At 36.6% G+C, this 27,873-nt stretch overlaps 1 protein-coding gene and 1 non-coding gene across 6 annotated transcripts in view; one reads left to right on the top strand and one right to left on the bottom strand.

Moving 5' to 3' along the window:
* RMI1 (RecQ mediated genome instability 1) overlaps positions 1-27,873 on the bottom strand; it is an 84,729-nt gene that overhangs the window by 52,215 nt on the left and 4,641 nt on the right. The window contains exons 2-4 of one of the 5 annotated variants that reach the window (XR_009603126.2): positions 26,717-26,773; positions 15,615-15,706; positions 3,757-3,908 (exon numbers count right to left, since the gene is read on the bottom strand). Coding sequence is in view for 2 of the 5 variants with exons in the window: in XM_060609956.2 (XP_060465939.1) it covers positions 12,660-14,567 (1,908 nt within the window). In the remaining 3 variants the exon portion in view is untranslated. Of the gene's footprint in view, positions 1-3,756; positions 3,909-12,629; positions 14,575-15,614; positions 15,707-26,716; positions 26,774-27,873 lie in introns of those variants that run through there. The other 4 variants (XM_060609956.2, XR_009603127.2, XM_060609957.2 and 1 more) reach the window with 4 other exon arrangements.
* On the top strand, positions 20,598-20,700 carry LOC132663938 (U6 spliceosomal RNA). Its single transcript, XR_009603329.1, has one exon. It is a non-coding gene; the product is annotated as a U6 spliceosomal RNA (small nuclear RNA).

Here is a 27,873-nt window from a genome sequence, read left to right as displayed (position 1 = left end):
CCACCTTACCTCTTACTCAGTGATAGACTTAACACTCTAACTTTGTACTCCTTTGAGACTTGCTGACTCATGCATTGTGTGTCCACTGGAATGCTGAAATCACAGGGAACCTCAAATGCTATGTGCCAGCAGGGTAGGAAGAAACAGCATCAGATACACATATGGTGCCTTTTCCCTGTGTTCAAGTGCATACTCTGCAGTCCTATTGGACTTCAATTGCAATCACAAGTTCAAACAAAGATAAAATTATCAAGAATTTCAAGACAGCAACATAGAGCATTGAACCAAGTGAAGGGAGCCCTGCTGGGTATGCAGCCAAGACGACACAGGTCACACACCCATATAGTTGACTTTGCTAGGTTCATAGTCAAATTTAATTTGATTTTAAGAACACACAAAAAAAGTAACATTTCTCACACCTTCAAGTGTGTGAACTAAGATTCATACCTGCAACAAGTAGGAGTTTTGTCCGAAATTATATTAATACAAAACTAGAATTTGGGTTGTCACTTAAATGACAAATTGGTCTTCGGAATCAGGTTTGAACTTATTTATAACCTACCAAGAGAGCAGAGATTCTGTGATACAAACTGACTTTGTAATGTTGTAATTACACTTTTTAACTCTTAAAGAGCTAAATTTCCTTACAATGATCTTGCTCTGTTTATTTTAAAATATTGTGCTGTCATTTTGATTACTCCTTTGACTATCTCCCTGACTATAAGATCCTGGAGATGAAGAATTTGTTATAATTCCAGCTCCTAATACCAGAAATCCTGAATAAATGTTAAATGTTTGAGAGAATGAATGAGGAAATACAATAGCAAGAACATTTAATGAAACATTGTTTACAGTGTAAAAGAACAAAAAATAAATGACATAAGCATTTTTTGTTCTCTGGATTTTTCCCCTTTTAAATCCCCTAAGTACCCAGGAAAGCTTTCCCTTGCTTCAGCTTCCCTTCCTAGTTTTTGTTAAGAGTGTGCCTGAAATCATTCAAGGAATTAGGCTAGAGGGAGGTAAAGGAGAAAAATAAGAAACCGGAAAGGGGAGGAGGAGAATTCCCCCAAGCAAACGGTGGGGTATGGGACCCCATAGAATGAGACCCATGTCCCCCTTCCTGCCAGTGCCCCAAGAGGTGACAGGACTCAAAAGGAATGGCTGCCGGATGCACCCAGGAAACTTAGGCTTGACACTGCGGTCAGGGATCAAACACCTAAAGAAACCAGAGTAAAGGGAGTCAAACAGCCTTACGGCCAATTTATGGGAAAGCTGAAAAGAAGCAAGTCTTTGAAAATTCCAGTGAGAACAAAAAAACACTACATTATTCTTCATCTTCCTGCACCATTTATACTCCCTAGGCTATTTCTAGAGCTTCTATCCTTGGCAAACCTGGATGTACCTCGCATAACACAAAAAGAATCATTTGGGGCTAATGCCATAAATATATCAGCAGGTAAACAGTGTGAGGGATCAGTGGGGCCTCACCAAGCGTTCAACTCTTTCCAAAGCCCTCTGGGAATGTCACATGAATTTAAGGAATGGAAAGCAAACTATTATCTGTGGTTGAGTTTTCTGTCAGTCCAGTCAAATTAAAAATATAGGAGAAAATGTGTGCTGCAACAGAAAACTGTCTTGTCTAGAGAACACCCCTCCTGGTTATAATGATCATATGGGAGCTGTTTTACAAGTCTGTAAATTGTAGATAACTGATAGTGCAAAATAATTCTTGTCTACAGACATGCGAATTCTGCCCTATCTGACAGATACATTCACCCATCCCGCCACTGTGCAAAGACCAGTTTTGCCTCCATTTATACATTAATTTCAACATTCCTTTACTACATAAACATTTGTGGGTTTTTTTAAGTATTTCCTCTCAACCAGTTATAACATCTGCCTGTTCCTTCGTTGCTTAAGTTAAATAACATCTATAAAGTTTGTTCAATTTTATACCTGAGAGCCTGAATTTACTTTTTTGTTTTTTGTTTTAAAATTTTACTTTAATGTGTATTTATTTTTGAGAGAGCGAGAGAGAGACAGAGCACGAGCAGGGGAGGGGCAGAGAGAGAGGGAGACACAGAATCCAAAGCAGGCTCTAGGCTCCAAGCTGTCAGCACAGAGCCCGACACGGGACTCGAACCCACGAACTGCGAGATCACGACCTGAGCCAAAGTCAGAGGCTAAACCAACTGAGCCATTCAGGTACCCATGAATTTACTTTTTTTAAAAGTATCTTTTCACAGAAGGTAATAAATGTAAGATTTCTCATATCTCTGAGTTTATAAAGATTCATATCCACAACAAACATATAACTAAATAAGCCCTAGAAAGAGCTAACTGAAAATGACTTAAGGTAATCAACACTGGAGAATAGAATCACAGGTTGTCCTTACTCATTCTTTTACCTCTTTAGGATACAGTTCAGTCTGTATCCTACTTTAATTTCTTCTCTGAGCTACAATTGATCTTGGAAATCAATTGATATTATAGTTCATACTCACTAGATAATTGGAATGCACTGTTCAGCAACAAAGTCAAAAAGTATTTTAACCTATTACAGAAAGATAGGTCTATACCAGTAACTCTGCATTAAATGAAGCATATCCAACACAGAATATTTAAAATTCTGTACCTATCTCTCCAACTACTTCCATGCTACTATCAAGAGGCACAAAGGGCAAGGGAAAGAGAAAATCTGTGAGAAAACCTATTACCTGAGCGTCCTTAATCAAGAGATAAAGGTGGCTTATGGTTAGAATGATCCCAACATGGAGGCACCTAGGTGGCTCAGTTGGTTAAGCACCCAACTCTGGATTTTGGCTCAGATCATGATCTCAGTTTGTGGTTTTGAGCCTCGCTTCAGGCTCCATGCTGACAGCAGGGAGTCTGCTTGGGATCCTCTCTTTCCCTTTCTCTTTGCCCCTTCCCTGCGCATGCTCACTCTCTCTCTCTCTCAAAATAATAAACTTAAAAATAAAAATTCCAATGTGATGGGGAAGAGTAAATATATTGGAGCTATGTTCTAGAGGTAATACTTAAAGAATATTGCCTATTATCAAACCACTGCTATAGATATATAGATAATAGCTATTCTTCCCTCCCCTCCCGCTTTAAAATTTTTTTAATGTGGTAAGAGAATAGCAATTCTTTTTTAAAATTTTTTAACGTTTTTTTTTTTTAATTTATTTTTGAGACAGAGAGAGACAGAGCATGAACGGGGGAGGGTCAAAGAGAGAGGGAGACACAGAATCTGAAACAGGGTCCAGGCTCTGAGCGGTCAGCACAGAGCCCGACGCGGGGCTCGAACTCACAGACCGCGAAATCATGACCTGAGCCGAAGTCGGACCCTTAACCGACTGAGCCAACCAGGCGCCCCGAGAATAGCAATTCTTAACCACATGTATTAATATAATTAATATGGAGAACTAGTTACAAAGGAGTTGAAAATACTGACAAGCCTCAGGGAATCATGAGACAATGTAGAGATGAGCAAAGAAAGCAGGAAGCTGCTAACCCCTAGGGCTAGAAGGATCAAGACAGGAGGTAACAACCCAACTAAAATCAGAGTGCCCAGCTGGCTCCGTTGGAAGGGCACGCAACTCTTGATCTCAGGGTTATGAGTTTGAACCAGACGTTGGGTGTAGGAGATACATACATACATACATACACTTAAAAAGAAATAACCCAACTAAAAGCAATTGGAAAGGGATGAGTATTAATTTTCTATTGTGTAACAAATTAACCCAAACTTAGTAGCTTAAAACAACACACATTTATTATGCCACAATTTCTGCGGGTGAAGAGTCAGGCGCAGATTAGGGGGTTCCATACTTGGGGTGGCAAGACTGCAATCAAGGTGCTAGCCAGGGCTTGTCTCTGGGCTTAAATAGGGATGGATCCATTTGCTATAAAAAAAAAAAAATTATTGAAACATCTGGTAAAACTGGAATGAAGTCTAAGAGTTAGATGGTAGTAACATAATATTTCCTGAATTTGATGGTGCTACTCTGATTATATTCATTTATTATAACTGTTTATGGGAAGTGTTGCTCAACTATTTGGAGGTAATATGACTTGAATTTGCATTCCCATATAAATTTTAGAATCAGCTTGATGCACACTAAAATAATCCTGCTGAGGATGATACTGCATTGAATCCATAGATCAATTTGAAGAGAGTGGATATCTTTAAAATATTAAGTACTCCAATTGAGTATTCAGTTAATAACTGAATTTGCTTTGATCTTCTTTAGCGTTTTTCAGTATTTTGTAGTTTTTAGTGGACAAGTCTTGCAAAGCTCTCCCTATATCTATTCCAAAGATTAAGATTTTTTTATGCTGCTATAAATAACAATTTCTCGTTTCATTTTTATGTTGGCATATAAAAATAGAACTTTTTTAAAACATTTTTTTAATATTGTTCTATATGTAATAGGAACCTTGCCAAGTACACTTACTACTTCTAATAGTTTATAGATTTTGGATTTTCTACATACACACTCTGTCATTTACAAATAATCAGGCTTATTTCTTCCTCTCCAACACGTTTTTTGTTTTTGTTTTTTCTTGCCTTATTACTATGACTAGGACCTTCAGAACAATGTTGAATAACAGACATCCTGATCTTATTCCCAATCTCAAGTACGATGTCTGCTGTAGATTTTACAGAGATCTTTTTTTTTTTTTTATGTTTATTTATTTTGAGAGAGCAAGCATGTGCACGTGAGCAGGAGAGGGGCAGAGAGAGAGAGAGAGAGAATCCCAAGCAGGCTCCACTTGTCAGCACGGAGCCTGAGGCAGGGCTTCGTGTCACAAACCATAAGATCATGACTTGAGCCAAAATCAAGAGTCAGAAGTTTAAGCAACTGAGCCACCCAGGTGCCTCAATATTTTTTATCAAAATAAGAAAGTTCCCTCTTGGGACACCTGGGTGGCTCAGTTGGTTAAGTGTCTTACTCAATTTCAGCTCAGGTCATGATCTCACTGTTCTTAAGATCAAGCCCCAGGTTGGGCTCTGGGCAGACAGGTGGAGCCTGCTTGGGATTCTCTCTCCCTGTCTCACCCTCTGCCCCTCCCCCACTCATGCTAACTCTCAAAATAAACAAACATTAAAAAAAGAAGGTTCCCTCTTCCTAGTTTGGTGAGTTTTTAATATGAATATCAAATGCTTTTTCTGCACCTATTGAAATGACCTTATAGTTTTTTTTTTCAATGTGAAGTACATTGGTTAAATTATCTTTGCATTCCTGAAAAAAAAAAACCCACTTTGTCATGTATTCTTTTTCATATTTTAATATTTAATTTGCTAATATTGTACTTAGGTTGAACTTGTATTTTGGAATTATATTCATGAAAGAGTTGTCTGTAATTCTTTCTTTTAATCTCCTATGTATGTTCAAAGTTATGTCAGCTTGGTAAAAAGTGTTCAGAAATGTTCTCTCATTGTCTAATCCCTAGAATTTATGTAGACTTGATATAATATTTGAAAGAATTCAGTGGGGATACCATCAAGGCCTGGAATTGGTGGGAAGATTTTAAGTAACAGATTTGATTACTTTTTTATTTAGATATATATTTACATACCATAAAACTCACCCTTTTAAAGTATAAAATTGAGTGGCACTTAGTGTATTCATTAAATTGTGCAATCATCACCACTAAGTCCAGAGCAGTTAAATCATCCCAAAAAGAAACTCCACATCCATTAGCAGTCACTCACCAATCATCCTCCCTCCTGCTGGAGTGAACTATTATGAATTATTTCATATAAGTGGGACCATACTCTACGAAGTCTTTTATATTGCTTCTACTTAGAATAATGTTTTTCAAGATTCATCCATGTTGTTGGATGGATACCATTCCATCATACATATGTACATTTTGTTTATCCATTCATCAGTTGATATACATATGGCTTGTTTCAATTTGGGGGTTATTACTAATGCTGTTATGAACACTGACATGCAAGTTTTTGTGTGAGGATATGCTTTCAATTTTCTCGGGTAAGAATGGAAGAATGCTAAGTCATATGGCAACTATGTTTAACTTTCTGAAGAACTGCCAGACTGTTTTACAAAGTGACTGTACCATTTTATAGCCCATCAGCAACATAGGAGGGTTCCAGTTTCCCCACATCCTTGCCAACAACTGCCGTTGCCTGTCTTTTCAATTGTTGCCTGTCTTTTCAATTATAGCTATCCTAGTAGGTATGAAATAGTGTCTCATTGTGGTTTCATTTAGATCTCCCTAATGACTAATGATGTTGAGCATCATCTCACGTGTTTATTGGCAATTTATTATCTTCTTTGGAAAGATATCTATTCATACACTTTGCCCATTTTTACCCTGAGTTGTCTTTTTACTGTTGAGTTGCAGAGTTGTTCATATATTCTAGATATTAGTCTCTTACAAATATGTGATTTGCTCCCATTGCTCCATTCTTTCATTCTCACATTCTAGGAGTTGTCTTTTGACTTTCTCGAGTGTCTTTTAAAGCACAGTGTTCTTTAATTTTGATGAAGTCCAATTTATCTATTTTTCATTTGGTTGCTTGTGCTTCACATATGTAAGAAATGACTGCCTCATGCAAGGTCACAGAGACAACTATGTTTTCTACCAAAGAGTTTTATAGTTATAGCATTTAAATTTAGGTATCTGATGCATTTTGAGTTAATTTTGGGATAGTGTGAGGGAGAGATTCAACTTCATTCCCTGGCATAAGGCTATGCAGTTGTCTCAACATCATTTGTTGAAAAGACTTAGTTCTGTTCATCAAATAGATTCAACTATTTTAACAAATACAGAGCTATTCAGATTTTTATTTTTTTAGAAATGTCTACACACAGGGGCACCTGGGTGGCTCAGTTAACTGTCTGACTCCTGGTTTTGGCGCAGGTCATGATCTCACAGTTCGTTGAGTTTGAGCCCCACATTGGACTCTGTGCTGATGGTGCAGAGCCTGCTTGGGATTCTCTCTCTCCCTCTCCTGCTCACGTGTTCTCTCTCAAAATAAATACATAAAACTTTTTTTTTTTTTTTTTTTAAAAAGGAAGAAAGAAAGAAATCTCCATACACAGAGTGGGATTTGAACTCACAACCCTGAGATCAAGTCACATGCTCTTCTGACTGAACCAGCCAGGCACCCCCTAGATTTTCTTATCTGTATTTTTTCAGGTACTTGACCACTTCATCTAAAATTTTAAATGCAGCAACATGCACTTACTCATACCTTCTTGAAAGATTTTTAATGAATGCAGAAGCAGTGAGTGATGTCTCCATTTCATTTTTTTTTTAAGTTTTATTTAAGTAATCTCTATACTCAACACAACCCCAAGATCAAGAGTCGCATGCTCTTCTGAGTCAGCCAGCACCCCTCCATTTCATTTCTGATATTTGTTCCTTCACTTTTTTCATTTGTCTTGCTGTGGATGTCTTCTCAACATGACTCAACTTTGTTAATTCTAATATGTTCGCTTTCTATTCCAATAAATTAAGCTCCTTCTTCCCTCTGTGCTTTAGTTTTTAATAACTTGAAGCCATTCATTGACTTTTAGCTTTTATTCCCTTGTAATAAATAGTCCCCTCTAAGCACAGCTTCATCTATACATCATGAATTTTGATGTTTTATTTTTATAGTAAAAATTTTTGATTTTTTCCTTAACTCAAGATGATTTTGGAGTATGTTTTGTAGTTTCTAAATATGATATTTTCTAGCCTTTTTTTCCCCTAGCTCATTTTCCTTTTTTAAGTAATCCTTATGACCACATGAGGCTCATGACCCTGAGATCAGGAGTTGCATGTTTCACTGACTGAGTCAGCCAGGTGTCTCCTCCTTATTTTATTTATGGTCAGAGAATGTACTAAGATTGATAATTTTTTGATTCTTTAGACTTCCCCTCTGTTAAGCAGGTGGTCAACTTTTGTAAATCTCCCACATGTACATGAAAAAAAACATGTATTATACATTTGTCAAATACAGTAGCCTACACATGGTGGTTAGGGCTCCTGTATTTTCTATAACCATGCCAACCTTTTTTCTATGACTGTGTAATCTATGACTGTGGATTTCTCTTAGTTCTTGTGATAAATTTAGAAGCTATTGAATTCTATAAATTTAAAATTGCTACACCATTCTGGCGAATTAGTCCTCGCATGATCAACTGTTTCTCTACTATGAGTTTTTTGCCTGAAATTATATTAATATAGCCACAGCAGCTTCCATTGTTTACATGTCTACATCCTTTCACTTTTCACCTTTCTGTAGACATTTTGGGTCTCTTTTGTATATAACTGGGTTGTATCATTATCTGAAAATGTCTTTAACTGGAGGATTTTACTCCATTTACACTTACTGCAATTTCTGATATATTGGGATTTAAACATACCACCTTAACAATTGTTTTCCTTGTCACTTTTCCCGGGTTTTCAGTCTTGCTTTCTTTTTAGGTTGATTACTTTTTTTTCCCGTTGTTCTATTTTATCCCACTAGTATATAGTAATATACTTTTACAAATCTTTTAATGTGGTTACCCTAAATATTACAACATGCAACTCTGAATATTCAAGTCTAATATAAAATGATGACTTAAACCTTTCCTCAGACATAATGACTTTAAAACTTTTCCATTTATCCTCCTCTCAATTTACATAACATTGTTTTCATGTACTTCAGTCCTATTTTCTTTTTAATGCTAAAGATACTACTTTAGGTTTAATATCACTATATATATATATATATATATATATATATATATATATTTTTTTTTTTTTTTTTTTTTTTTTTTTTTTAAGAGAAAAAGAGAATGCATGAAAGTTGAGGAGGGGCAGAGGGAAAACGAATTTTAAGCTCCATGCTCTGCATGGATCAACACCTGAGCCACCCAGGCGCCCCTGTTTTAAAATCACTATTAACTTAAACCCCCATATTTACCCTTTCTGTTATTCCTCATTCCTTTTTTCATCTCCAATCTTCTATCTGGCATCATTTTCCTTCTACTTAATGACATCATTTTTGTGGTTAGGAAAAATTTCTCACTTTTTGTGTGATATATGTTATTTTTTTAATTTTAGAGAAAAAGAGCATGCATGCAAGCAGGAGACGGGGGGGAGGGAGACAGAGAGAGAGAGAGAGAGAGAGAGAGAGAGAAAGAATCTCAAGCGGGCTCCATGCTCAGCGCGGAGAGTAGGAATATTAATTTTACCTTTCACACTCTTATTGTTAACATTTGTGCTTGGTATAGAAATCTAGATTTGCAGTTATTTTAATTCCATCACTTTGAAGATGCCATTCCATTGTCTTCTGATTGCCACTGGTTTTACAGTCTGTTATCATATATTTGCTCCTTTGGAACATGCCTCATTTCTTCCACTGCTCTAGACTTTTTTCCCTAGTTCTTAAAAATGGTAATATCTACATAATTATGACTTTCTCTGAATGTATCTTGCTTGAGGTTTGTGGGACTTCCAGAACCTACAGTGTGGGAGGCCGGACCCCGGTGCCAGGCTGAGACCGGGTCGAGCAACGGCTCCCTGTTGACTCAGCCAACCCGGTGGTTCCCCCTCCCATTCCCCCATTTGCAAAGGCATACGAAAGCCTTGTCAAGGCTGAGAAAGTTAATTCCTGAAGCCTGTGGTCTGTGGGTGTTGGCAGTAATGTTACCCCCCTTTTCTACCCCGGGTCAAATAGAAACAAACATGGGAACTGTGTTTTGCTAGCAATCTATCAACAAGGTCTTGTTGTGACCCGTTTAGAAAGTTCACAAGGTACACAGAACTAAATGTTTTGGCTGGCAGCGATCATGTGAAACCTGTTCTTAGAATGACCTGATCCATAAGAGTCTTATATTATAAAAGATTGTGTACAGCAACAATAAAGCCGTCACTTGGGCCATCAGCCCAGGGGACCCTCCTATTCCCAAACTGGCTTCTCTTCTCTTTTTTTTTCTTACATTCCCCTACCCTCAGGACCCTGATCTCGGTGTTTGTTGCGCCGGTCGGAACACTACAGCTTGATGATTTTCATAAAATTTAAAGGTTTCTTAAGAATTAACTTCAAACATTCTTTCTTGTCTTTCTGGAACTGCAATTACATTAATGTTGGCCCATCTCTGTGTTATATTCTTTTCTGGTTCTCTCCCATCCTTTGGACTCTCTATACATTATTCTGAATTTTTTTTCTTCTGACCAAACTTAATTCACAATTCCTTCAGCTATATTTCATCTGGTGTTAAACTCGCTCACTAAATTCTTAATTTTAGCTTTGTTTTTATTTTTTAAATTCCTAATTCTATACTGAATTTTATCCAGAATTTAACAGAATAAGAGAGAAGCAATAAGTACAGTAAAACATACATAATATTAGTCTGTACAATGTACAGGATGGCATGAAAGTAGGCAGGGGAATTTAACACTTCAATGGACACCTAAAGCTTAAGTTAAGTTGGAAATCGTATGAAACAGTTTGAGAAGGGAGATCACTATGAGCTTGAGTATGAAAACATGAAGTATATTCCCCCACATGTTTGGGGAATTACAAATTGATATGACTAAAATTTAGGGGCAGACTAGGTAGGTGGAGAATAATGGAGGAAGACTAAAAAGAAGGCAAGGGCCAGATCACAGAAGACCTTACATACTAGATGAAGAGTTTATACCTCACCCTATAAGAAGGTTAACAAAGAAAAAAAACGGTAAATTTATTCTAGAAAGGTCATTCAGGCAGAATTATGGGAAAAGGTATGAGGACAAAATAAGGCACAAATCAATTAGTAAATCTACTGGAATATCAAAGCCAGAGAAGACCAGAGCCAGAATCACAGCACCAATACAGAAGGATGGACTAATATGGTAAAGTACTGTACCCAGTCTTCAGGGACTGAATATGAAAAGGAAATAAGGTCTAATCCCAGCTTTCAAGCACTAGTCAGAGATAAGAGTACCACAGAACATTTAGAAGAAAGACAGTGTAGGATAATACCATCTCATTTAGATCTCTTCTAGTAAAAAGGCTATGCAAGTATACAGAAGAGGTTACTTCATTAGAGCACATATCAGTAAAATCTGTGTTGTACCTTGAATTCTGATTATCATCCTTCAAATATAATGGCAAAGATTTTTAAAATATTTTTTATTACATCTATACCATATTTACATATAAGTATTTACCTTAACTTCTAGATATTTTCCTATTATGTTATTTTAATTAAAACAAAACCATGTTTTTTCTTACTTAAGGATTTGATTAAGGTTTTAAAACTCAAGACACTTTAGGGGCACTTATTTGGCTCAGATGGTAAAGCATGCAATTCTTGATCTCAAGGTAGGGAGCCCAAGTCCTACACTGGGTGTAGATCTTATTTAAAACAAAACAAAACAAAACAAAGCAAAACAAAAACTGGGGCACCTCGGTGGCTCAGTTAAGAATCTGACTTTGGCTCAGGTCATGATCTTGTGGTTCATGAGTTCTAACCCCATATCAGGCTCTACTGTCAACATGGAGCCTGCTTCCGATCCTCTGTCTGTGCCCCTCACCAGCTCATGCTCTCTCTCTCTCAGAAATAAACATTTAAAAGAAAAAACTGAGAATGTTTTAAGTTTGCAAAGACAAAAGATTAATAAAAGTAACTTTACCTTTCAAATGTGACTTAAAAAAATTTTTTTTAATGTTTATTCATTTTTGAGAGACAGAGAAAGACAGAGCATGATGAGCAGGAAGGGGCAGAGAGAAGGAGACACAGAATCCGAAGCAGGCTCCCAGGCTCCGAGCCGTCAGCACAGAGCCCGACGAGGGGCTTGAACTCACGAACTGCGAGATCATGACCTGAGCCGAAGTCGGACGCTCAATCGACTGAGCCACCCAGGCACCCCTCAAATGTGACTTTTTAACAGCAAAATAGAAAAGTGGTAAACCGTCTCCATTAAAAAAACAAAACAAAACAAACAAAAAAACAATACTCCCAACAAAACTAAAGGTAAGCTTACATGTTGAGCTAATTCAGATAGTACATAAAGACATGGACAACCACCTTATTTTAACCCCCCCAAAAAAAGTATTTACTGAATCTTATATTCAAGTTTTCCATATACAATTCGAAATAAATTATCCTTGAAAATAAGATGTTTAAACCATGCAACATAATCTCTGCAATTGTACCTAGTTAATATAATATTTGCCTTAAGTATACCAGACAAATATTTACAAAATAAAAACCAGCAGAAGTATTTTTGTATCTGACAGCCTGACATTCTAATCCACTGGATTAACATTGTTTCCTAAATATAGTAATATAAAAAAATCTCTTTGGGTACTCAACACATTAGAAGTACAACTATCTATTTATAATTGCCAACTTCCAACAATATGACACATCAGTAAACACCAACACTTTAGCTATCGTTATGTGAAATGACAAGTGAGAAACAAAACTCTCAATAACGATGGGTCACCAAATTCTTTCGTCTAACAGTTATTATAAAAAAAATTTATTTAAGAAACCTAAATACACATTCATGATTAAACATTTTAAAATTCAACTAAAATGTTATAAAATTTCCTTTTTCTCTTTTACAAAACAAAGTCTCAAACATAAAAGGTTAAATTTAATGTTAAATATTTCTTTTTTTGGGGGGGAATTGTTTTCTGATACTATCTTAGTAAATTATTTATTCAGCCGCTTTTTTAGGTTCTCAAGGTGTTCCATTTCAACATCCTGTAATGCCAGTACTATTGCTTTAGACAAGGAGGGATTAAATGAAATCGTCATTAGACAACACAAATCTATTAAATCTCTCTGACACTTCTGCAAACCTTCCAGGAACTTTTGGTATTGAAGAGGATCCTTCTTTAACTGTTTCATTTCTGGTACTGAAAACCCTATCAGACTAGTAAGTATCTCATCCACAAAGTCTACATCTAGATATCCAGTACCATCAGAAATCTTTGCTGTTATACTCCAAATGCCACCAGAACTTGAAAGATTTCCAGTTAAGGTTACAATAAATGCTTTGACCTTCACTGTTGTAACTTCCTTTGGTTTGCTGGCCATTAGGACAGACAAATAGATAAAGGGCGGAGAATACAAATCCATGGCAATAGAAAGATTAGTGTTGTTCTCTGATGGTCTTAAAGAACAAGACTGTAAATGATGATCATTTTCATTAGAAAGGTGTGAACTCCTTTTTGGTACATAATTTACCAGCTCTCCCTTTGATATTTTACTTAAGGAATGTCCATCTGCACTGCTGAAGGTTTGTTTTACTTTATTACCTGTCTCTGAGTCCTTATCTTTATTTGTAAAATCATGGGGTAGGGGTACATTACTATGAACTGAAAAAACGCTACTGTTTTTGTCTTCAACAGATGGACAACTAAATAATTTGTCTTCATTAGTCACTTGTTTGGATACATTTTTTTCATTCCAATTACGGTTTCCACTTTTGCAAATCAAAGAAAAATTATTTGGAGTATTAGGTTTATGTAAAAATCTCTCTATGCTTTCATCTGGGGTTCTGCTCAAAGTCAATGGCTGTAATTCTTTAGTCTTCATTTGTTCTTTCTGGACAGTTTCTTCTAAAAGCAAGGCCTCCTCCAATGAAAAGTCATCTAATTCCCCATCAGTGAAATGCATAGGTTGATTTGGTTGTTTCTCCTTTGGTTTTGGAGAAATAATATGTCGTGATTCAAAACTTGACTGTCTTGTGGGAACAGTATTTGAGGAACTACCTGTGCTGAAGCATCTTCTTCCTAAGGAGGTGTCATTATTTGCTGCAAGCTCATTTTCATCAAGACTTGCCAAGAGTTCTTCATCAGAAGGTCCTAATGCAGGATCCAGAACATCTGTAATTCCAGGGATGGTCTGGTTACAATTATTTGGTATGACTGAAACTACAGGATCAGGTTCCCCAATTAATCTTGCAAGTACTTTTTCTTGGGCATATTCCTCTGAAAGGGCATCTACTTCTCCTCCCAAAATCTTCACATTTTCTGGTTTCAATAAAAGAACACCAAGACGGAAAGAAATGTTTCCATAAATCAAAATTTTTGTACCTGGGGCAAGATCACTATGAAGAGCTGGAATAGACTGATATTCCATTCCCTGCATTTGTACAACTCCATCAGTTAGTTGTAACATCAACATTCGTGAAGGCTTTGCTTCCCAAGGTTTTAGGGTTACTTGTGTTTCAGCTGTAACTAAGTCATTCGTTGTATTCTTTCCTCTCAACTTTTGTATCTGGGAATATGCAGGTTGACTTACATCAACCAATGAATTAATCTGCAAAGCAAAAAATCCATTCAGTTCTCCTTTTGGAACTTCTAAAATGCCGTCAGGTAAAACAGGATGTTCCAAATCTCTCAGGTCAGTAAGGAGCCACTGCTCAAACACTTGTTTATTCATTTGTGCCTGACTCAAATTAACATTATCATTTTCTTCTTGGATCCAGTTAATACAAGCTTCCAACCACATTAGAGGTACTTTAACATGCCACGTAGCTAAAAGCCAGGTTTCAACTCTTAATGCAATATTAGTTACACTCATTTCTTTTAAAATAAAAGAAATATTATGCATGTATTACCTGAAAACAAAAAACAAAAAAAAATTATAATTCAGTATATTTAAATACAGTTTCTACAATTCTCTACAATGCACAGGTATAACCACACCCTTTAGATTTTTCTCTCTTCAACATCTTAAAATTCTTTGACTTTCTACATGGCCAAAATTCAAATACCAAAAGTAATCCGGTTATATAATGAGAAAAGCAAAAGGTTTGAGACAGATATATTCCGATTTGAAAGCTAGTTCTGTCAAGTTACAAGTTCTGTGGCCTAATACAAATTTCTTAACTTCTCTAACCCAGTTTTTTCATCTGTAAAATGTCAATACCACCATTTATCTTCCAGGGTTGTTGTGAAGATTGTACAATTAACATTTGTAAAGTATAATGTCAGACCTATGAAAGACACTCAGTAAATGGTAGTTATTATATTAATAACCAGATTCTAATCATTTAAAATTTAGTCAAGAAACAATAGTCGCTAAGGTTGTTTTCCTATGTATAATTCATGTTCTATTAAAATGTTTACCATTAGGGTGCCTGGGTGGCTCAGTCAGTTAAGCACCCAACTTCGGTTCAGAACATGATCTCAGAGTTTGTGAATTCAATCAAGACTGCGTCAGGCTCTGTAATAACAGCTCAGAGCCTGGAGCCTGCTTCAGATTCTGTGTCTCCCTCTCTCTCTGCCCCTCCCCTGCTCACAATCTCTCTCTCTCTCTCAAAAATAAACATTTTTTAAAAATTAAAAAAAAAAACACTTTACCATTCTGTTTGCCCATTTAGCACTTAAATATGTGGTCTATGAATAAAAATATAGTAACAATAGACTCTGTGCTGATATAAAGTATCTTATTTGTTTCACTAAATAAAACTCAACGGTCCTTCCTACGAGATACGAGATAAATGTACTTCTGATTTCTCAATATAAAAGCAGTAGCAAAACACTATTAAACACCAATTAACACTGTGTTCACAAAAGTATATTTTTTCTCCCACAGATCAAAATATCTAAGAGTTAAAATTTATAAAAGTTTTAACATGTCCACAAGAAAACTTACCATTTGAACAGGAACATTATAGGATTTGATGCTAGGATTTGGAACTGGTTGTTCAGTGGAGTAATTGTAACCTCTACTGTTCAGAAATGGCCCTGGGACAAGAAGTGGTAAGGGTTATAAGGCAACGGCACAGAAAGAATCACTGGTCTATCTGTATGAGTGTTAAGAGTTTGGTGGTATGGTTTTGGGGGTTCCTATTATCAATCAGGGCAGAGTAGAGGTAAAATAATAAAAACATGAGGTTTTGAGTGAGCTAAATAGAAGCAAGTGACCATGAGAAATTTACACACTCCCTCTTAGTGTATTTCTTTATCTATATGCTTAACCTCACAGGGGACTGTAAAAATTAAAGATAGGAGAGGATGGCCCACAGGGCACTGGCACAGGCACGTATCTTAGGCAGCTGGGTCAACTGACCCAAAGGGAAGATCCAGCTGAACTCCGCATCCCTATTGACCTGTCAGTCACAGGGTTTACAGCAGCTTCTGTAGGCTGAGAAGTGGGTGCCCAGAAAGTGTCCAAGGTCCACATGCAAAAGAAATGAAAGCTGAAGCAGGCAAAACCAACTCAAGCTGAAACAGAACAGTACAGCCTACAGAGAGAGAAAAGTGTCCAAGGCTGAGGACACTGTGGCTCTGGGATCCCATGGTAGTTGCAGCAGTGGAGACGGCCCAGGAGATGATGACCATCCTCTAGACCTAATTCCAGCAAAACAGGGATGAAGTCCTAGATAACCTCTTAGACTTTAAGACATCAAGCAGAAATCCATGAAAACTACCACATAAATGGACAGGAGAATAAGAAAGTGCCTATTCAAAGGATTGGAATTTTACATGCCTTCATGGAATATGAAATTTTAGCAAAGCTTGAATTATATTCTCATGAAAAAGCATTAAATTATTTCTGTGTATTATACAGTAGGTCCTTTCAGTTTTTGGAGAAAAATAAATCTAGCTTCTTTATGTGAACTTAAAGCTTACCCTAATGTACAACATGGTGACTATAGCTAATAATACTACCTGTATTCGAAAGCTGCTAAGAGAGTAAATCTTTTTTTTTTTTTAATTTTTTTAATGTTTATTTATTTTTGAGACAGAGAGTTAGAGCATGAACAGGGAAGGGTCAGAGAGAGGGAGACACGGAATCTGAAGCAGGCTCCAGGCTCCAAGCTGTCAGCACAGAGCCCGATGCGGGGCTCGAACTCACAAACTGTAAGATCATGACCTGAGCCGAAGTTGGAAGCTCAACCGACTGAGCCACCCAGGCGGCCCAAGAAAGTAAATCTTAAAAGTTCTCATGACAAGAAAAAAAAAAAAAATCTGTAACTATAGAAGGTGATGAATGCTAACTATTAACTAGACTTACTATGGTGATCATTTTGCAATGTACACAAATATCAAATCATTGTTGAACCATTGAACCTAATATAATGTTTGTATCAATTACACTTCAATTTTTAAAAGACACCAAAAAAGCTTACTGAAAGACTTCATTTTTTTACCTCATGTCTCTTAGAAATTTAATGAGTATACATTGTCTGGTCCCCTATGTCTTTTAGCTTAAGCAACATATATCAATACTGACTTTTTCTTTATTAGATGTAGTTTAAAAAAAAATGTTTTTAAAAAAGAAAAGGGGTTAATGTTTTTTCCCCCAAAAGTTTTTCTTGAGGGTCAGGGGCTTTATCTATGAGAAAGTAGTAAATAGTTATTTGTAACCTGTGTTAAGCAGCAGACAGCCTTAAAATAGTCTTTTCCACCTAAGAGTTAGAACAATAAATACTAGCATAATTGTTTGGGCTGCTTTTAGTTTCTCTTAATCAAAATAACTAGACGACAGAATTCAAGAACTGGCTACCCGTTATTACTTGGTATGCTGATAATCATTTAAAAGTAAAGACTATCGTGCAAAATAAATAAATAAACAAAACAAAACAGATGGAAGAGCCACTATATAATCTAGTGGTTCAGAATACAACTCTGGAGCCAAATTACACTTATAAACTCTGTGACCCTAAACAAGTGGTCATGTTATTAACAAATGGTTAAAATTTAAAGGAGTTATAGTTGTGAGGATTACATAAATAACATTTTAGAGGAGGAGCTAAAAAAAAAAGGTCATTATCATTACAGAACTAGTGAATCTTTACAGTGAAGAAAATGAGAATATATACATATTTTTTTTAATTATTGTGATAAAAATAGACCATGTAAAGACTGATTAGAAGACTCTTTAATAAAGACATTTAAGACTATGGCATCCCCGGGGCTCCTGGGTGGCTCAGTCGGTTAAGCATCCGACTTTGGCTCAGGTCATGATTTCGCAGTGAGTTCAAGCCCCTCGTCAGGCTCTGTGCTGACAGCTCAGAGCCTGGAGCCTGCTTCAGATTCTGTGTCTCCCTCTCTCTCTGCCCCTCCCCTGCTCATGCTCTGTCTCTCTCTCTCTCCCAAAAATAAACATTTATATATATATATATATATATATATATATATATATATATATATATATGGGAGAGAGAGAGAGAGAGAGAGAGAGAGAGAGAGAAAAGAAAAGACTATGGTATCCTTATCACAAGTCACAGAGACTGCTTCTGGGCTGGGGGACACCAGAGTACCTCTGAAGTGGAGGAACCATGCTGAAAATAAGGGGGACAAATAAATTCTTAAATCCTAAATACTGAACACACACTACTCTCTACCCTACAAAGCACCCAGAAATACCAGCGACTATACTCTCCTAGAAAGACTAGAAAATCTTTCTCTGGGCAATCTTACTACCCTAAAAGAAAAGACCTAAAGATACTAACACAAGAGGTTCTCCAATTAAACAGCCCATTTTGAGAATGCATCTACAGACTCAGAGTTTCTTTTCTTTTTTTTTTAGTGTTTATTTATTTTTGAGAGAGAGGGAGAGAGTGCAAGCAGGGAAAGGGGGCAAAGAGAGAGAGAATCTCAAGCAGGCACCCCACTGTCATCACAGAGGCCAGTGTGGGGCTCAAACCCACAAACCATGAGATCATGACCTAAGCCGAAATCAAGAGTTGGACGCTTAACAAACTGAGCCACCCAGGTACCCCCAGACTCAGAGTTCCAACCAGCCTTCTAGTTCCCTTCCCTTAACTGCAACAAGACATCTGAGACAATCTTTTTTAAGCATTTCTTTTTTTTTTTTTTTTAATATTTGTTTATTTTTGAGAGAGAGACACAGAGTGTGAGTGGGGGAGGGGCAGAGAGAGAGAGAGAGAGAGAGAGAGGCACAAAATTTGAAGCAGGCTCCAGGCTCTGAGCTTCAGCACAGAGCCTGACGCAGGGCTCGAACTCAGGAGCTGTGAGATCATGACCCGAGCCAAAGTGGTACACTTAACAGACTGAGCCATTGAGGCGCCCCTCTAAGACAATCTTGTAACAATAGGCACATTAAATAAAAAATGCAATGAAATGACTATGAAGAGAGACAAAAACTCCAAAAAAGCTATTTTTAATATCATCAGAAAGATAATAATATCCAGGTAATAAGAATCGGATTCTGTAACAAGAAATATTCATAGGACAAAAACAACTCTTAGAAATTTAAAATGATAGCAGAAATGAAACACAGTACACTGAATGGAAGATAAAGTTAATAAAATCTCTTCCAAAAGTAAAACACTGATTTCCAAAGAAATCAATGAAACACAAGGGAAAAAAAAAAAAAAAAAGCCCCGTAAGTCTAACAGACTAGGAGTTCCAGAAAGACGAAAAAGAGAAAACAAAGGAGGGAGAAGGAAGGATTAATCAAAGAAATAAATTTACAATTTCCAGGACTTAAAGAAAAGAGCTTCCAGATGGAAAGAACCCAATACAGTGAATAAAACAGACATGTAACAAGGCATTATCTTTATGAAATTTTAGACAGGGACAAAGATGCTGCAAGCTTCCAGAAAAGGATGACAAATATCAATGAATGCAAATGGTTTTAGATTTCTCAATAGAAGCTAGAAGGTAAATGAGCAATTCCTTCAAATTTCTTAATGAAAATTATTTCTAACCTTCTACCCAGGCAGACTTATCAATCAAGTATGACAGTGAAATTAAACATGTTCAGATCAGCATTGTCTAAAACAATTTTTGTAAAGGAGGATGTGCACTGCACTATTATAACAGAAATAAACCAAGAAAGAGGAAGAAATGAGAGGAAAAGCATTATAGCAAAAAGTATGTGCACGATGTAAAGGCAAACAGCCCAGAAGGTCCAAAGAGAAATTATTTTTCAAGAAGATAAATCCTGTAAGACCACTATTTCCAGGATCTCATGTCTTTTTCTTGGTTTACACTTCTCTTAGAGCATCAATATATCTCAATATAGGGGAGAGATAAAAGTAACTGTAGGAGTTAGGGGTTAAACTGATAAAAATATAGAGAAAACAAAACAAGGCCATTCAAAAGAAAAGAAAATGTTGTACTGGAAAGATAAAGCAGTACTAGAATACTACTAAGCTTAGTTATAAATAACGTATGTGTTCATAACAGACCCTCTGAATACTAACCTGACAAAAATTTTAACTTAGCTATACTGATTTTTTTAATTTTTTTAAAAAGTTTATTTATTTATTTATTTATTTTGAGAGAGTGAGCAAGCAGAAGAGGGGCAGAGAGAGGTGTTGTACACTTGAAACTAATGTAATATTGTGTGTCAACTATACTCAAATTAAAAAAGAAAAAAAACTAATGGTATGAAAGACAAAATACTGTCCCCCTGAGATCAAGAATAAAGCAGATGGGGGCACCTGGGTGGCTCAGCCAGTTAAGCGTCCAACTCTTGATTCCAGCTCAGGTCACAATCTCGCGGTTCATAGGATCAAGCCCTACACCAGGCTCTGCGTTAACAGCACAGAGCCTGCTTGGGATTCTCTTTCTCCCTCTCTCTCTGACTCTGCTTGCACACTCTCTCTCAAAATAAATAAATAAACATTAAAAAAAGAAGAAGAAGAAGAAGGCAGACATCGAACTCACTTCAGCACATATAATAAAATTGGAATGATACAGAATATTAGCAGGGGCCTCTGTGCAAGTATGACATGTAAATTTGTGAAGCGTTCCATACTTTTATGAAATAAAAACTAAACAACAATACACACACGCAGATGTCTACTCTCAACATTTTAACATTTACAGGAGGCCCATGTGAGTGCAATAAAGAAATAAAAGGTTTATAAATTAAAACAGAAAAAAAAAATAGCATGCAGAAAGACATACAGACCAATAGAACAGAATACAGAACCCAGAAATAAACTCTCATAAATACAGTCAAATAATCTTCAACAAGGGTGCCAAGATTACACAACAAAGAAAGGATAAGGTCTTCAGTAAATGGTGCTGGAAAAACTGAATATCCACATGCAAAAGAATAAAAACGGACCCTTATACCATATTCAAAAATTAAAATGGAGATCTAATGTTTATTTTTGAAAGAGACAGAGTATGAATAGGGGAGGGGCAGACAGACAGCAAAACACAATTCACAGCAGGCTCCAGGCTCTGAACTGTCAGCACAGAGGTAAAATGGAGATCTAAACATAAGACCTAAAATTATAAAACTATTAGAGAAAATATTGGAGGAAAAACTTCAAGACACTGGAACAAGCAATGATTTCTTGGATATATCACTAAAAGAACAAGTAAAATCAAAAACAGACAAATAGGACTACATCAAACTCAAAAACTGTGCAGCAAGACAAACAATAGAATAAAAAAGCAAGCTACAGAATAGGAGAAACATTTGGAAACCATTATCTGATAAGGGGTTAATACCCAGAATATATAAAGAAGCCAATAACAATAACAAAAAAAAATTTAAATGGGCAAAAAAACACATTTTCCCAAAGATATACAAATGGCCAACAAGCATATAAAAAGATGCACACCATCATCACAAGGGAAATGCAAATCAAAACTGCAATGAGATATCACATCACACACCTCAGAATGGCAACTGGCCAAAATAAAACCACAGAAAATAACAAGCGTTGGTGAAGATGTGGACAAATTGGAACGCTTACCCACTATTGGTGGGATTGAAAAATGGCACAGCAGCTATGGAAAACAGTATGGGGGTACCTCAAAAAACGAAAAATAGAACTACCATATGTCCAGCAATCCCACTTCCAGGTATATATCCAAAAGAATCAAAAATAATCTTAAATAGATATTTGCATACTCACATTCACCATGGCATTATTCACAACTGACAAGGTATAGAAGCAATCTAATTGTTCAACAACGGATGAATGGGTAAAGAAAACGTGGTATATAGATAAGAAGGAATATTATCTAGCCTTTAAGAAAAAGGAAGAAAATCATGTCATATTTAATAACGTACATTAACCTTAAGGGAATTATGCTAAGTGAAATAATCTAATCACAAGGGACAAATACTGCAAGACTCCACTTACATGAAGTATCTAACGTAATCAAACTCATAAAAATAGAAAGTAGAACTGTGGCTGCCAGAGGCAGGGGAAGGAAAAATGGATATGGGATCTCATTCATGCAAGATGAAAAAGTTACAGAGATCTGTTGTACAACAACGTGTATATAGTTAACAATATCATAATTGTTAAAATAAAAATTGCTTAGAGGATGGGGTGCCTGGGTGGCTCAGTCAGTTAAGCACCCAACTTTGGCTCAAGTCATGATCTCACAGTTCATGAGTTCGAGCCCCACGTCAGGCTCTGTGCTAACAGCTCGGACCTGGAGCCTGCTTTGGATTCTGTGTCTCCCTCTCTCTCCGCCCCTCCCCTCACTCTCTCTCTCTCAAAAATAAATGCTAAAAAATTTTTTTAAATTGCTTAGAGGGTAGGTGTTTTCCACAATAAGAAAAAGAGAGGGAAATCAAGAAGGAAGAGGAAAAAAAGAAAATTACTCCTAAAATAAAGATAATATGAATATTTATCAAGAAAGCACCAAAGAATCTACAAAATAGCTACATCGCCTAATAAATGAGTTAGCAAGATACATCTTTTTCCTGCTCCATTTTTCACACTTTTGTGCTTTTTGTTGACGATTTCACTGTTTAAAATGGTCCCCAGCATAGTGCTGAAGTGCTGTCTAGTGTTCATAAATGCATCAAAGCTGCAATGTGTCATATGGAAAAAAATGAATCTAACAAAAATATATGTAGGATATTTACCCTGAAAACTACAAATTACTGATGAAAGAAATCAAAGATGACCAAAACAAATGAAGAGACCAGCTGTGTTGAAGACTCTATCTTAAGGTTTCAGTTCTCCCCAACTGATCTAGAGATTGATTCAGTGCAATTCCATTCAAATCCCAACATCTGTTTTTTGTAAAAAATGACAAGCTAAGTCTAAAATTCCTAAGGAAAGGCAAAGGAACTGGAATAGTCCAGATAATTTTGAAAACAAAAAACGAAGTTGAAGGACTCACACTATCTGATCTCAAGACTTGGTATAAAACTTCATAATCAAGACAGGAAGGTATTGGCAAAAGGATTAACACAGAAATTAATGGAAAGACAAGACAGTCTAGATATAGACCCACACATAATATGGTCAATTGGTTTTCTACAAAGTTGCAGTGACAATTCAATGGAAACAGGATAGTCTTTTGAACAACTGGTGATGAAACAACTGAACAATTCATATGCAAAAATATGAACCTCAACCAATACCTCACACTATATATAAAAATTAACTCTAAATGAATCATTGACCTAAATTTGAAAACTAAAACTATAGAAAAGCTATGAGAAGAGTTAAGACAAAATCTTTGTGACCTTGGTTTCTTAGAAGTTTTCTTAGGGAGGGGTGGCTGGGTGGCTCAGTCAGTTAAGCAAGTGTCTTCTGCACAGGTCATGATCTCACAACTTGTGAGTTCAAGCCCCGCATTGGGCTTTGCACTGTCAGTGCAGAGCCTGCTTGGGATTCTCTCTCTTTACCTCTCTTTCTGCCCCTTCCCCACTTGTGCTTTCTTTCTTAGAGTAAATAAGTAAACTTTTAAAAAAGTTTTCTTGGGGACAACAACAAAACTATAATTCATAAAAGAAATTAATGAATTGGGCTTTATCAAAATTTTAAAATTCTGCTCTGTGAAAAACACCATAAGGAATATAAAGCTTTATCGGGGTACCTGGGTGGCTCAGCGGGTTGAGCATCTGACTTCAGCTCAGGTCATGATCTCATGGTTCATGAGTTCAAGCCCCACATCGGGCTCTGTGCTGACAGCTCAGAGCCTGGAGCCTGCTTTGGATTCTGTGTCTCCCTCTCTCTCTACTCCTCCCCCACTCATGCTCTGTCTCTCTCTCTCTCCTTCAAAAATAAATAAAAACATTTAAAAAAAATTTTTTTAATAAAAAAAGGAATAAAAAGCCTTATCAAACTCAACACCAAAAAACAAATAATCCAGTGAAGAAATGGGCATCCTCGCGGAGAAAGAGGATCTCTTTTGCATTGCTGGTGGGAATGCAAGCTGGGGCAGCCACTCTGGAAAACAGTATGGAGGTTCCTCAAAAAACTAAAAATAGAACTACCCTATGACCCAGCAATTGCACTACTAGGCACTTATCCACAGGGATACAGGTGTGCTGTTTCGAAGGGACACATGCACCCCCATGTTTATAGCAGCACTATCAACAATAGCCGAAGTATGGAAAGAGCCCAAATGTCCATCAATGGATGAACGGATAAAGAAGATATGGTGTGTATATATATATATGTATATACATATATATATATACACACACAATAGAGTATTACTCTGCGATCAAAAAGAATGAAATCTTGCCATTTGCAACTACATGGATGGAACTGGAGGGTATTATGCTAAGTGAAAGTAATCAGTCAGAAAAAGACAAAAATCATATGAATTCACTCATATGAGGACTTTAAGAGACAAAACAGTTGAACAAAAAGGAAGGGAAACAAAAATAATATAAAAACAGGGAGGGGGACAAAACAGAAGAGACTCATAAATATGGAGAACAAACTGAGGGTTACTGGAAGGGCTGTGGGAGGGGGATGGGCTAAATGGGGAAGGGGCATTAAGGAAACTACTCCTGAAATCATTGTTGCACTATATGCTAACTAATTTGGATGTAAATTTTAAAAAATAAAAAATAAAATTAAAAAAAAAAAGAATATAAAGCCACACACATGCGACAAACCACAGACTGAGAGAAATAACTGACAAAAGACTTGTACCCAGAATATAGAAGAATCTATACTTAAAATTTAGTAAGAAAACAAACTTATTTGGGGCATCTGGGTGGCTCAGTCAGTTACATTTCCAACTTTGGCTCAGGTCATGATCTCATGGTTTGTTAGTTCGAGCCCTGCAGCAGGCTCTCTGCTGAGTCAGCACAGAGCCCACTTCAGAAACTCTGTCCCCCACTCTCTCTGTCCCTCCCCTGCTCATGCGTATGCACTCATGCACTCTCTCTCTCTCAAAATTAAACATTAAAAAAAAAGAATAAAAACAAACATGAATAAAACATCTGAATAGACACTTCACCAAAGAAAATATGCAGATAGCAAATAAACACATTAAAATATGCTCAATATTATTAGACATTAGGGAAATGGAAAAGTAAAATCACAGCTGATACTACACATCTATTAGCAATGCTAAAGTAAAAAATAACTGAGCATACCAAAAATTAGAAATTTCCATACATTGCCAGTGGGAATACAAAATAGCACAGCCACTTTGGGAAACAGATAAGCAATTTCTTAGACAGAAAAACACACACTTACCATATAACCCAACAATCACATTATTAGGTATCTACTCAAGAGCAATGAAAACTTTCATTAATTAAAAATCTCTATGTGAATGTTCACAGTAGCTTTATGGCCTCATGGCCCAACGGTAGCATGTGTGACTGCATAGTAGCTTTAAAACCAACATGTCCTTCAACTGGTGAATGGATCGATAAATTACGGTACATCATTGCAATGGAATACTATTCAGTAATAAAAATGAATAAGCTACTAATAGATGCACTATCATGGACAAATGTTGCTATTTATAGACTGTGTCCCCACCAAAATTCATATGCTGAAACTCTAATGCCCAATGTGAAGGTATTAGGCATAGAGCCTTTGAGATGCATTTAGGTCATAGGGTAGAACACTCATGAAAGAGATTATGGCTTTTGTAAGAGCTCCCCACCCTACCACCACCACAGAGCTACCTTGCCCCTTTCACCATGGGAAGTTACAGTGAAAAGATGGCTGTCCATGAACACAGAAGTGCGTCCTCACCAGACACCAAAACTGCTGACACCTTGATCTTGGACTTACTTCCCAGCCTCCACAGAAGTAAATTTCTGTTGTTTCCAAGCCACCCAGTTTATGGTATTTTTGTTACAGCAGCCTGAACAGACTAAGACAAATGTCAAATGCAGTATGTGAACTGAAAGAAGCCAGACAAAGACTGTACAATTCCATTTATATGGCATTCTGGAAAAAGCAACATTAGCAATAAAAAACAGTTCAATGGTTGCCCAAGACTGACTACAAGGGCATAAAGAAATGTGGGCGGTGATGAAGCTGTTCTATATCATGATCTTGGTAGTGATGGTGATATGCCTATGTTTGTTAAAACACACAGAGATACACACCAAGAAAAACACAAATGTTACTGTATGTAAATTATCTCAGGGTGCCTGGGTGGCTCAGTCGGTTAAGCGTCTGACTTCAGCTCGGGTCATGATCTCGCAGTTCTGTAAGTTTGAACCCCATATTGGGCTCTGTGCTGATAGCTCGGAGCCTGAAACCTGCTTCAGATTCTGTGCGTGTCTCTGTCTGTCTGTCTGTCTGTCTGTCTCTCTCTCTCTCTCTCTCTCTCTCTCTGCCCCTCCCCCACTCGCGTTCTCTTTCTCTAAAAATAAACATTGAAAAAAATTTTTTTAACTTACCTCAATAAGAAAAACTGAAGGTAAATACCAAAAAACTAGAAATATAACTTTCAAACAAGCTGAGGAAAACAAAGAAAACTATCTAACAGAAGGCACAAACAGCCAACCACCATAAATAGAAACAATAAAATGGTAGAAACATGTCTAAATATACCAGCAATCGTAACGAATATAGATGAACTCACCTGTTAAAAGATACTCTCAAAATGAATAAGCCAAATCCAGTTGTATGCTTAAAAGACCTAAACAAAATAACATCGAATATAAAATTAATTAAAATAAAGGCATGTTAAAATCAAGCATGATTTCATGAAGCCATAGCTTAGGGACATCTTCAAGACAGAGAGATCTGTACAGCTGACCCTTGAACACAGGTTCCAACTACGCGGGCCCATTTTTATGCAGATTTCTTCCAATAATTATAGAACTGTAAATGTATTTTCTCTTAAACTTTCTTAATATTTTCTCCAGCTTCCTTTACTGTAAAAATACAGTATATACAGTACACAAAATATGTGCTAATTGACTACTTCTGTTATTGGCAAAGCTTGTGGTCAGCAGTAAGTTAATGGTAGCTAATTATAGGGGAGTCAAAAGTTACAAGCAGATTTTCAACTAGGTGGGGGTCAGCATCCCTAATCCCAGCTCTGTTCAGGAGTCAATTGTACATACATAACCTGATTCCAAAGTGCCATTTAATTGCATCTGTTGTCATATTTTTTAACCTCAAAAATTAAGCCAGATCCATGGGTCTTAGGTATGCTCATTCAGTAAGTTACCTATTTCCTCCACTAAAATTTAAATACGACAGCACTGGCAGATGGACCTAGTATAATTTGCAAAGGTGTTGTATTAATGTAATGATAGTCATTAAGTAAACGGAAATCAGGACAAAGAGTACTTTCAGTTGAGTTATAAATTAAGTGAATTATCAAGCATAAATGCCACAATTACAATTAAGTTGTTTGCAGAATGTTTTGTACTATAAATCACTCTGGGTACAGTATACATCCCTAAAACTATTACAGTACATGCAGCCATATAACACAAATAGCACGTTCTAGCTGAACCTGTTAAATAACAGGAAATAATTTTATGGCTACTTCTAGGAGAAGGAAGGAAAAAATGGGAAAGGAAGAAAGATGGCCTGGCTGTGAATTGAAAAGGTCAAGGCTGGACAGGAAATGAAATGAACAAGGATGAATTTCAGAGACATCAATCCTGGATCCCAGTAGGTACAACTATATAAACAGAGAAAAAGATAAAGGTTTGCTGAAGATAAAAGTTAAAACCTATCTGTAAGAGGTTTAGCTTTTTTCAAAATACTTTTACATCTGTAGTA

This window comes from Panthera onca, chromosome D4 (assembly GCF_046562875.1).
Source record: "Panthera onca isolate mPanOnc1 chromosome D4, mPanOnc1 haplotype 2, whole genome shotgun sequence".
Classification (NCBI taxonomy): Eukaryota; Metazoa; Chordata; class Mammalia; order Carnivora; family Felidae; genus Panthera; species Panthera onca.
This window is presented reverse-complemented; position numbering and strand designations above follow the sequence as displayed.